The 12,170-nt window shown below is 41.4% G+C and overlaps 1 protein-coding gene across 1 annotated transcript in view; it reads left to right on the top strand.

Moving 5' to 3' along the window:
- LOC135547157 (anoctamin-1-like) overlaps window positions 1-12,170 on the top strand; it is a 47,103-nt gene that overhangs the window by 21,284 nt on the left and 13,649 nt on the right. Inside the window, exons 6-14 of the mRNA XM_064975881.1 lie at window positions 1,629-1,683; window positions 2,071-2,122; window positions 2,306-2,361; window positions 2,448-2,489; window positions 5,676-5,740; window positions 5,915-6,049; window positions 7,657-7,817; window positions 10,716-10,798; window positions 11,976-12,047. Of these exons, the coding sequence (XP_064831953.1) occupies window positions 1,629-1,683; window positions 2,071-2,122; window positions 2,306-2,361; window positions 2,448-2,489; window positions 5,676-5,740; window positions 5,915-6,049; window positions 7,657-7,817; window positions 10,716-10,798; window positions 11,976-12,047 (721 nt within the window). The remainder of the gene's footprint in view (window positions 1-1,628; window positions 1,684-2,070; window positions 2,123-2,305; window positions 2,362-2,447; window positions 2,490-5,675; window positions 5,741-5,914; window positions 6,050-7,656; window positions 7,818-10,715; window positions 10,799-11,975; window positions 12,048-12,170) is intronic.

Below are 12,170 nucleotides of genomic sequence, written 5' to 3'. Positions count from 1 at the left end.
GAATAACCTACACCTTCTAGAGTTAAGAGCAAAAAAAGCCAGAATGGTGGGCACTGCGTAGGTCCCCCCCCCATTACCAAATGTAACAGTGAGACAGGAGAGCGGAAAGAATGGCACCATTTAGATAGAACAATGACATTTGCTACATGGCGATGATCAACTCAAAATGTCATTACGGGGTAAGGAGACACTGCCTGGGATCTGTCTGTTGAGCCGAAAGCGTTCATTTTCATCCTGTACGTCCATGGAGCATTCGGTGGCCAGAGCGTGAATATGGAGAGCTTCTGGTCAGACTTGTATGGCATACTTTTATTTGGATAAAACATGTCAAGGGATCACTTCAGATTTTGATAACGAAGTAGCAAACACATTTGCCATGGTATCCAACGTATAAATAATGGACTATTTTTCGCTGCTGTCTTATCGACACTTCTTATAATGCCATTATTGCTTATGTGCTGATTTTCACTATTTATTAAGCACATTTGGGCTTATAATGATGTTTAGGCTACTGATGTTTTCATCATTAGACTGCGCACCTTGGTGGTTGGGTTATTATTATTTATTTTTTTGGGGGGGGGGGACTTATTTATACAAAAAATAAGCTGTTAGCGTGTTCAATGGACATACTGTATGCTTTCTGTTTCATAGCTGTAACAAAGGCTATTCTGTTACGTTAGACCTTCATAAGCACAATCTAATTGTAATTTTTGGCGATCGCATATATGAAATATATTAATTACACTGTTAGTGTTGCAGTAAAAATGACTGCTCATTTAGCTTGAAGGGAGGGGGAGGGGTCCCACAAGGCCCAGTGGTTTTAATGTTAAAAGATTTTAATTAGTGAGCTGGATGCTTTATGTGTAGATTTATGTATGAATGATACAGGCTGCTACCTGTAATTGTTAATCTCAGTAGGTGTATTTCCCCATAATGTGATCTGGCTGAGCTGAAATAAATGGAATTGAAATGGTTCTTCTACCCCCGCAGTCTTCACCAGTCTTGAGCTCTTTGTCATTTTTGACATGGCTAATGGCCCCACTGTGCCTTGACAGTAATAACGTAGAGGTGCAATCAACAGGCACAAAATCACCAGGCACAAAACCAATGGATACAAAATCAACAGAAACAAAATTTGAACCGAGATGTCGTTTGGAAGACATCCACACTGCTATTCAATATTATTTTTTAATCCGAGACTTATCCTCTGATTTTCCGGGAATAGTTAATCTGCGTTTGGATGTTAGAATATTATGTATTGTAAAAAGCACAATATTTGAATGTGTTTTGAGTGAGGCTAGTCAACAAGCTCAGTTTTATTCAAGAGAGTGGGCATAGAGGTTACAGGCTATTTTGAGCTCCTGACTCTCAATGAACACTGTGTAGGCCAGGCGTCTGACTAACACTAGCTACCAAGACATGTTGCAACCAGTATTATCCCTGTAGCCAACCCTGTATTGTATGTTTGGTCTAAATAATGACAATGTGTGTGACATCTTGGCCACACACACACACAAAAAAAAAGCATTGCTCTCCACGTACCTAGAAAACTAACATTCTTTCTCCTGGTTGAGTACACGGCTCTGTTAAATAACCCGCTGACAGAATGCTTCTCTGTATATTAACAGGTTTGATCTCTCAGACAGAGCGTCTTTCTTCGACAGCAAAACCAGGGCCTCAATAGTAAGTACTATAGATCTGCTTGAATGATGGGCAAGTCAATGAAAAGCCCTTCGCACCACAAGTAAATGTATGATTTGCTAATATAATTCACTTTTCACTGGATTCTTTCTCAGTCAGCGTATGTTGCTCGCAGTGGAGATGGTGTAGAACTTTACTGCTCAACAGAAACATCACTACTGAGCTAAAATGACTTTTGGAAGATTGTTGTGAAGTTTGAAAACAACTTGTCCATCAATGCATTTAGAGTTTAGATCCATTTGTTTACAAATTCATGGCACAAGACACGATTTCTACCCTATTTCAATGTGATTCTCACCTGAGATCATCTTCATACATTGCAGAAGTATTTTTGTACTTATTTTCATGTTTTTTATTTTACCCATTTAGGTATATGAAGTGTTGAAACGTACAAGATGCACTAAAGCCAAATACACCATGGGTAAGCCAAGCCATGTTCCCTATCTCTTATATTACAATGAATTTGGATCCTTTAGGGGTGTAAATGACATCGGTCTTATCTTCCTAGACTGAACTACATGTAGTATGCTGTGGTAGAATATGATTGCTATTGTGTGCCTTCTGCTTGATAGTAAATTTGATCTCTTGAAAATGACGTTTACAGGAATCACCAGTCTCCTTGGCAACGGTGTTTACACTGCTGCGTACCCTCTTCACGATGTGAGTATATTACCACACATATCAATACCCATGCGAAGCCAGGCACTCTGTGACCAGATATAATTCTGTCATTACTTCCCTTGCAGGGGGATGTTGACGGCATGGGGGCGGAGGCCAATGACAGAAAGGTGAGGCGAGCAAATCATTGGTCAATAAGCAATCAATGAAACCACAAAGACATCCATTATTCGTGTCGCTGTTAGCGATTATCATAAACCAGGAAAGGACAGGAAAGTCTTGTCGCTGGCGTCGGAGTATATTGAAAAGGTTAAAGCACAGAATTCAAAACGCTTTCTAGACACAAGCCGTCAGCAACGTTGGAGAGGAAAAGCCCCCTTTGGCTTAGATAATAATTATACTGTATGTATTGAAAGTGTCACCACGGCAACAGGCTTAATCCCTTTTCACCATCCTCAAGCATTGTACGACAACGAGTCTGGTCGAATCTAAGCGATTTAAGCCCAGAGCAAAGAAAATCTAAAGCCTCAGAGAAATACTCCATTCCCAAGCTGCGATATGGCAGTGGTATTTTTTCCCTACCCATCTGGTGTAGTCCGTGCACAGAGCAAATTGAGTGCTCTGTCACAGAAATGACTTATGTCCTTGAGATGACGGCATGATTACATTTCAGAGGCTATGTCGTTATGAGTTGTTCCATGGTTTGTTGTTTTTCCAGTCCTGTGTTCTGTTACGCTAGACTGGTCTATGATGAGTCACAAGCATCACTAATTTGTCTTGCAAAGTGGGAGCTCTGTTTGGGAACAGACGGGGCCATTTGGCTGGAGGATAGTAACCTACCGAAGCTCTGTTTGGTGCTGTGCCATTGGGACTACTGTTCAGTAAAAAAATAAATATTTGTGAGGCTCTGATGGTATGACCCCTGGGTGCCCATTTCCCTGCCTGACAGTGATGGCACTTCATTAGTGAAACCTCATGTATGACAGGCAGAGGAGTGCAACATGAGACCAACAATGAAATTCACTTATATTATTTAATGCAGATACACACTAGGAACGACCGAGGGGCAATCTAAATAACATTTGATGCTCGAGGATGACCTTGACCTGTCAGACGACACAGATCGCAGCACCCTGTCCCTACATGCTGATCCTGGGCCTGGTTGCATAAAACATCTTAAGTGTTTCCCTTAAGTACGAAAGTCCAGAGAGGACATATGAATAAAAAAATAATTCCCTCGTTATCGAGATCACAACTTATTTATCCCATGATCACGACATAACAAAAGTTGTTTTGTCGAGATCCCGAGAAACTCTATAAATAGGAGTGGACGTAGTGATGATAGATTGTCAGTATGGCTGGGCGGCAGAATCCACAGTGGATCGGCGCATGCGTTTTTATTGATTGCTACAATAAGGGATGGTACATTTCATGCTAACATCATGCTTTCGTTTGTGTTTGGTGCTCATGATCAGTTTATAAATTAGAACGTTAGCAAGCTAAATGTTCCTTACCTTGACCTAAGAGCTTCTGAGCTCGTGGGGTATTTAAGCCCTGAATGATGCCTGACAGGCAGCCCTGTCTCCCAGGCCGAGTGCCACCCCAAAGACCACAGCCAATCGCATGCAAGCAACGACGCAGATAACTTGGCTAGTCTTGTGAGGGAGTGAGCTACCTAGGTAGTCTTGTTGGCTAGCTAGTATCTCAGGCTCTGTAGTAGTCATTATTATTATTTATTTTTTAAATTGCCCCCTTTTTCTCCCCAATTTTATCTCATCGCTGTAACTCACCCAACGGGCTTGTGAGGCGAAGGTCGAGTCATGCGTCCTCCCGCCAAACTGGGCTTCTTAACACCCACCCACTGCACCAATGTGTCGGATGAAACACTGTTCAACTAGCGACCGAGGTCAGGCTCCCGGCCCGCCACAAGGAGTCGCTAGAGCATGATGAGCCAAGTAAAGCCCCCCCGGTCAAACCCTCCCCTAACCCGGACGACACTGGGCCAATTGTGTGCCTCCCTATGGGACTTCCGATTGTGACAGCCCGGGATCGAACCCGGGTCCCCTAGGGAGTCCCAGTAACATTATTTCTGACACCTTTATCGGAATCCCACAGTTCTTTGCTTTCTACGTAATGAGGGTAGTATACAAGATTATGCATAATTTAGAAAATGCCACCAGAGGGGGTCAGAGTTTAACAGGTTAAGGGGGTTTTGTGGTAGTTTGAAGGCATGCACTGCAGAAATAGTATCTGGTTACCATGGAGAAGAGCTGATTCACTGACTGAACATCTCATCAAAGAGCTCACATTTATTTTGTGAGCTAGCAAAATAGATATTCTACAATCAAGACAGGATAGCCAAATTGCTTCAGAAGATAATGAACCACGTTTCTTGTAGTAACTTCTTTCTCAAATTGTTTCTATTCGTTTCTACTAGCTGTATAGCTATGGATTGTGCATCTTCCATTGTTTACTAGGTAGCTTAGCAGGTTGATGTTCTCCTATTGTTCTCCTATTGTAACTCCTATTGCAACATTCACCTTCACAAATGCGGTTTACATTGATATCCACACTGAAGGAAGCAGTTAAGGGGCTTCATAGGCACCTTTAACTTTTTTACTTAATTTAAGGGGGACTTCACCTTAAAATGTGTACTGCACCTGATTCAAGTTAAACTTTAAGGGAAAAGATCAGGGAAAACTAAACTTAAGGGGTTTTATGCAACCAACCCCTGGGCCTTAATGGCACTGATTTCTTTGGCAAAACTCAGGCAGCAAATATAGCATTGTGATGTCACGTGTGCTCCCTCTCCAGCCTCTAGGTCACCAGGCTGCTCGATATGGTGCACACCTGTCACCATCGTTATGCGCACCTGCGTGTCATCACACTCACCTGGACTCCATCACTTCCCTGAATACCTTCCCTATACATGTCACTCCCTTTGTTTCCTTCCCCAGGCATCATTGTTTCTGTTTCATGTCTGTGTGCTGTTAGTGTTTCTTGTTTTTGTATTATGTCCCGTTTATTTTATTAAAACACTCAGTCTCTGAACTTGCTTCCCGACTCTCAGCGCACATCGTTACAATTGAGATCACAGCATAGCTGTGACTAGTAATGGCTATGCAATATTTCATAAGGGCTTTGTAATGGGACTGACCTTTTCCTGTCAACATTGTTTAAATGAATAATTTGCATGATGAATTTCAATCATTTATGAGGCCAAACTGACTTTTCCTCTGTTCTATAATGAGACTCAGAATTAAGATAAGATATATTAAATGTAGTCTTCCATCATGGTTTTGCCTCTAAGTATTGTTTAATTTAAGATGTTGTTTTACCCGTTATTGTCTCATCAGATATTGTATGAAGAATGGGCAAGCTACAGTGTCTTCTACAAGTACCAACCAATTGGGTTAATCAGGTGAGAGAATCCTGCTCTAAACTCTAAGACATGATAATGCAGAGACTATATGCTGTACTGTATTGTAGCAATCAAAAAGACAAAACATATCATTGGCTTGGCTTGAGTTAATCACCATATCTGAACTGATTCCTGATGTATGTACTCAGTGCTGCTTTCCTTCCTCTCTTGCAGGAAGTACTTTGGGGAGAAGATTGGCCTGTACTTTGCCTGGCTGGGGGTTTACACCCAGATGCTGATCCCTGCTGCCATAGTGGGGGTCATAGTGTTCCTGTACGGTTGTGCCACGGTGGACAATGACATTCCCAGGTACAATGACATCTTACAACTTCAGTTAAATCCACAACTACACTTGCATGGTTAGATTTCTAACGGCATGGAAGCACATGTGATGGTTTATCAATAACCCAAGAGCTACTGAACACAGTACTGTCAGACATACTGTGATTTGTTATTTGCTTTTCATTTTGAGTCTGTGCGTTCTTGGTGTTTTTTTCTTCTATCCCCTGTATGTATCTATAAGCGACCCTACCTGTGTAGCGCCTTCTAACAGTCTGTTGGTCTGAGTGAAGAGACTCTGCCAGTTAGAACAGTATGTCACCTTGGCCATAAGCCAATGCTCCTGTGGACCTTGCCACCACACAGTCTACCTAGAGCAGAACGATTGGGCGGCAAACCCACTTTCTGATCACGTATCCTCCTGTAGGTTTTTGCTCTAAACCCAGTTGTAACAAACCTGATTCAGCTTAATCAACCAGCAAACTATTAGAATCAGGTGCGCTAGATTAGGGCTAAACCTGCAGTACGGTAGCTCTCAGTGGCCTCGTATGTCAACCATGCATACATTTCTCACTAGATTCTGGTGTCTGTGGACATTGTAGGATTTGCATGCTCAACAAACTGTTGCATGCAACATATCCACGTTTTCATTGATAACTCAGACCCATACTGTATTTCTGCGCTCGTTAACGAGCATTACAACCCCGCCTAGAAAACGCCCTCTATTCACCTTTTATGGTAACAAAAAGACACCCTAATTTGTTGTATGATTTGGAGATGTTGAATCTGGACCATGACAGTTTATAAAAGAGAGAGCAATGGCAAAGTTGATCACATTTCTGTAAAGGTGTGGGCAGAATGTTTTTGCAGTATTTTATTTTATTTTTAACAAAAAAAATTAATGCTGCCTATACCTAGTGCCAAACACTGGCCGCACAATCTACAAGATTGATTGTCTATTGAACAGTTTAAAAGTAAATGCTGCCTACAGCCAACACTTCTAATCAAAATACGAATTGCCGTTCAATGTTTTGTTCATCAGTACATGATTGTGTTTCTGTCTCCTACCTTGGTATTGACTCTGAGATTTAAACAGGCCATTGTGTTGCGCTCCTATTGCACAGCAATACTGTAGCCTACCCATACTGTCATAGGCTACCGGTCTATTTACTTTCGAGCATGGTTGGCTATTAAATGAGCGATGGAATGGTAGCCTAATATTTGTTGTGTATCAGTAAATAAATGCTGCTATGCCGTCTTCTTACCAATGGCAAATGCACCTGTTTTATCACTAGACCTATGTTTTTATTAGCCTACTAGAATTACTGTTCATCAACCACCTCCATTTCCCAAAATGACAGTTTGCTTGCAATACAGTTGATCAACCACTAGAAGTTGTGCGTACGAGATTTGCGTGGACATACCCACACATTCCCGTCAAGTTCAACATTTGATAAATACCAACCTTTTGCGGGAACAGGCGCATGCAAGGTTTAGTCTTTTTTTTAACATTCTTTCATTCCTGGTTGCTTTTGGACTCTATAGCCTCTCAAACTGGTAATTTAGTTTATGCTGACCATTCTGGTTAGATCTCTTTTTACTGAGGCTTTCCACTAACTTTCTTCTCCCACACGCAGCATGGAGATTTGTGATCCGAGAAACAACATCACCATGTGCCCACTGTGTGACCGCGCTTGCAGCTACTGGAAGCTGAAGACCGCATGCGGCACGGCCAGGGCCAGCCATCTTTTTGACAACCCGGCCACCGTCTTCTTCTCCATCTTCATGGCCCTCTGGGGTGAGCTGTCCCTCCCGTGTTCTCTCCCTCATCTTCTGCCAATAAAACAATGCCATCTGCTACAGACCACAGGACCAGGCAGAGTCCTGCAGAGCAACCTGGTCTCAGAGTCACCCTACTTTCGTTTATGACTTAAATAACCATCTGTCTTATGTAACCATACCAAACATAACATGTCATACTAATTTGTGTCCCGGATTTCCATTTACTATGTTACGTCTAGTCTATGAGACCAGGAAGTACAGGAGCCACGGGAGACCAGTGTCAGTGGTGATTAAAATGGTGATAATGGTTTGGATTGTAGGTTCCTATATTTGGAGGAGATAAGATCGTGACCTGTTTGAGTTTCAGAGATGTTGATCTTTTTGACTATTTATAAAGTATGAACCTGGTTCCTGGTTCGTTCTCGTACTGTAGTCATTAACTTCTTGAAACTCCCCATCCCGGATCCGGGTTTGTGACTAAAGCCTCAGGCTCATTAGCATAACGCAACGTTAACGATTTCTGAAAATCGCAAATAAAATGAAAATAATGCGTCTGCTCTCAAGCTTAGCCTTTTCTTAACAACACTGTCATCTCAGATTTTCAAAATATGCTTTTGAACCATAGAAATTGACTAATTTGTGTAAGAGTATGCAAAGCTAGCATAGCATTTTGAGTAGCATTTAGCACGCAACATTTTCACAAAAAACAGATAACCAAATAAATAAAATCATTTACCTTTGAAGAGCTTCTGATGTTTTCAATGAGGAGACTCTCAGTTACATACCAAATGCGCAGTTTTTCCTGAAAGCGTCTGTGTGTAGGAGAAATCGTTCCGTTTTCTACATTGCGTCTGGCTACCGAAACGAACCGAAAATTCAGTCACCTACAACGTAAAACTTTTTCCGGATTAACTACATAATATCGACCGAAACATGGCAAACGTTGTTTGGAATCAATCCTCAAGGTGTTTTTTCACATATCTCTTCATTGATATGCAGTTCGGGAAGCTTGCTTTCCTCTCTGTATCGCATGGAAAAATACTGGCAGGTGACTTTTGCGCACCAATTTCGCGCAGGACACCGGGCGGACACCTGGTAAATGTGGTCTCTTATGGTCAATCTTCCAATGATCTGCCTACAAATACGTCACAATGCTGCAGACACCTTGGGGAAACGACAGAAAGGGCAGGCTCATTCCTCTCGCATTCACAGCCATATAAGGAGACAATGGAAAACAGAGCCTCAAAAATCCTTGTCATTTCCTGGATGCCATCTCATCTTGGTTTTGCCTGAAGCTCACGTTCTAGGGCACGCACAGAGAATATCTTGGTATTTCTGGACACGTCAGAGTGTTTTCTTTCGAATGCTATCAATTATATGCATAGTCGAGCATCTTTTTGTGACAAAATATCTTGTTTAAAACGGGAACGTTTTTCATCCAAAAATGAAATAGCGCCCCCATAGATGTAAGAGGTTAAGCAAGGATGGCTATAAAAAATATTGTGGCAATTCTGATAGTGTTCATTGGAAAATGCGATGATTTTGTCCAATTTGTCACATACGCTGAGGGAAAAAGTTTGACATGTGGCTTGATTGAACCATATTATGCGGTAAATGTGCCGTGATTGGTTGAAATTGTGAGTCCCCTTTGTTATGCGGTGATCGGTCAGTTTTAATGACACATTACTGCAATGAGTTGACTGTTTTAAGTGGTAATAGTGCAGTAATTGGTCAAATTTGCAAGCCCTTGCATAATAGTTTTGAAAACCAAACCTTAGGCAGTAACTAGACCTAGGGTCTGATTTCAATGTTGGACTCTTTTGGCGGAGCAGGGGCATTCAACCAGGGGTCCGTGGGGGTACTGCAGGGATCTGCATTTTTTCCAAATGTATTGCTAGCACCAACAGAATAAAGGAATTTTGAATTACATACATATAGTCGAAAATAGGACAATATCTTATATATAATGGTGTCAACTTTATTTCTCAACACCTAATGTTGAGCAAATAACACTCATTGGAGCCAATTACACTAACTGGAGTATCTGACAGACTTTAAAAAATCATCTGCGTATAGACTACAGTGTTGCTGCTGGTAAGCTTTCTTGACTTGGATATACATTGTTGCCAACACATGGCTAACCTTTGTCTCAACAGCTGCTCTTAGGAGTTCTGAGTTACCTTTCTAGCTTATGGGCTATGTTCGTTTACACTGTCTCTTCCAATTATGTTGGGAGATCAAAATAATGAATAACTATCTTCCAAATCTATACATTTTAATATATAGATTTTTTTTTTCTTCTCCTTGCCATATTATTATTATATTATTACTACTTTTTTTTTTTGCTAACGTATGATGGGGGTCCCTGGGCATCCGGTTTGCCTGGGAGGGGATCCCTGGGCCTCCGGTTTGCCTGGGAGGGGATCTCTGGGCAAGAAAAGGTTGAATACCCCGGCATAGAGGAACTTCAACATTGCCGACGTCAGTCAGTACACTTTAATAAAATACAAAATAGTAGCTAGAAAATGGAGATCAGAGGTTATTTTTAATGAGTGCATTTTACAAGTGGCTAGTTTTACATCAATTACCTTTCTAAAACCACTGCAAAGGTTTTGCCTTCAAACTTTTGGTTTGAATCGCGACGTCCTGGCATGTCTGCCTCGTGATATGTTGGTTGAGTTTTCTGTCTAAATAGGACCCACCCTGGATAGAGTAGTGATGTAGGCAGAGATGTAGTTCCTCTATGCCAAAAGAGTCCATCGTTGAAGCCAGACCCTGGTCACTGTTGCCTAGTGTCTGGTTTTCGAGAGACTATGCATAACATGCTGGCTATTGTTGATTTTGCAAAAACTAATTTTGATCGCAAAATCCTGGAGGGACTGATTTTAAGGATGGGTTGTGTTTTGTTTCCCAGCTACCATGTTCATGGAGCACTGGAAGAGAAGGCAAATGAGACTCAATTACATCTGGGATTTGACTGGCTTTGAAGAGGAAGAGGTGAGCCTATGCCTTTGTTTTGGACCTGTTTGGCCAATTTGGACATGAACGTCTAATACAATGAGATATTATTTAATCACGTTTTTTCTTAATCATGTTTTTTATGTTTTATATTATGGTGGTTCCTGACACAGGCACACAAGGTTTGAAATTGATTTTATTTATTAACTTTTCTTGCAGCTGTCTCTACAGCTGCTGTTACTCAATACTAACCAACTTCCCCCGACAAGGTTTATATCACTCTCCCTCACTCTGACATTCTTATCTATGTCAGACAGAATTGATGGTATGTTACTTGTAAAAAATAAAATTAAAATAAGGCATTGTTTATATGACCCCCTTTCAAACAGTCCCTTATTTAGCAGTCCCGTTTTAGCCCCACCCCTTTTTAAATATAAAGAAGAGGTAGTGTAAAGAGGGTGTCTTTTTGTCTAGATGTGGAAGAAATATCTGTTCTCTCTCTTTTTGTCTCACTCTCTCACTAAGGTGCTTCTTAATATCCCCTGTCTTTTAAAAAAAAAGTTTAGTCACTAGGCAGCACCTACTGATGTTAGCAGAGTTGACAGTTGTTTCCCTCATACCTGCGTTACCACCAGGGTGTCTGGTAAACTGTGCTTCCTGACTGCCTGCCCCGGTTCTCCCTCGGCTCTTTGCATGTCAGAGATGGTTAAAAGACACTTGCTTAGCCTTCTCCGTTTCTGTCTGCTCGCACAGTTATGGGCTTGTTTCTGTTTAATATCAAATGACTGTTTATGTTTACCGGTAGATGGGGTAAGGTTGTTAAGTAGACTGGCAAGATAATGAATATAACCCGTAAAGGTATTCTAGTAGGTGTCCTTATCAAAATGATGGTGAAGTAAACATTTCTAAATGCATGAATGCCAAACCCATTTTTGAAAGCCTGCATCCCCTCTTACAGATACTGTACTCCTAACATTGTTCTGTCACACATTTCCTCCTGTATGCAATAAATGTTGGTGGTGTACCCCACCGCACTGAGCTGAAACACTTAGCAGATGACCAAGTTTTTTTTTGTGTGGGTGTTGCTATGTTCTTGACAACTGGTAAAAACACCATTTGACCTGTCAGTTCCTCCGTTTTGAGTAAAATGTGTTGATGCCGCTAAGGTGATACCGCTGGACGAACTTGTATATTAATGTGCATCTGTCCCCTCTAGGACCACCATAGGGCTGAGTATGAGATCCAAGTCATGCAGAAGACCCTGAAGAAACAGGATATGTCTCCCAAGGTAGGCCTTTTCCTATCACTCATGTGCCTCTTGGTGGGCTGTCAAACAACAGACCAAAAATATTATTACATTATTTATTTAATTCTATGTATGCATCCATGCATAGAATAAATGAATTGTTGA

This window comes from Oncorhynchus masou, chromosome 1, assembly GCF_036934945.1.
Source record: "Oncorhynchus masou masou isolate Uvic2021 chromosome 1, UVic_Omas_1.1, whole genome shotgun sequence".
In the NCBI taxonomy this organism is placed as follows: Eukaryota; Metazoa; Chordata; class Actinopteri; order Salmoniformes; family Salmonidae; genus Oncorhynchus; species Oncorhynchus masou.
Note: the sequence above shows the minus strand (reverse complement) of the source record. Positions and strands in the feature narration are given on the sequence as shown.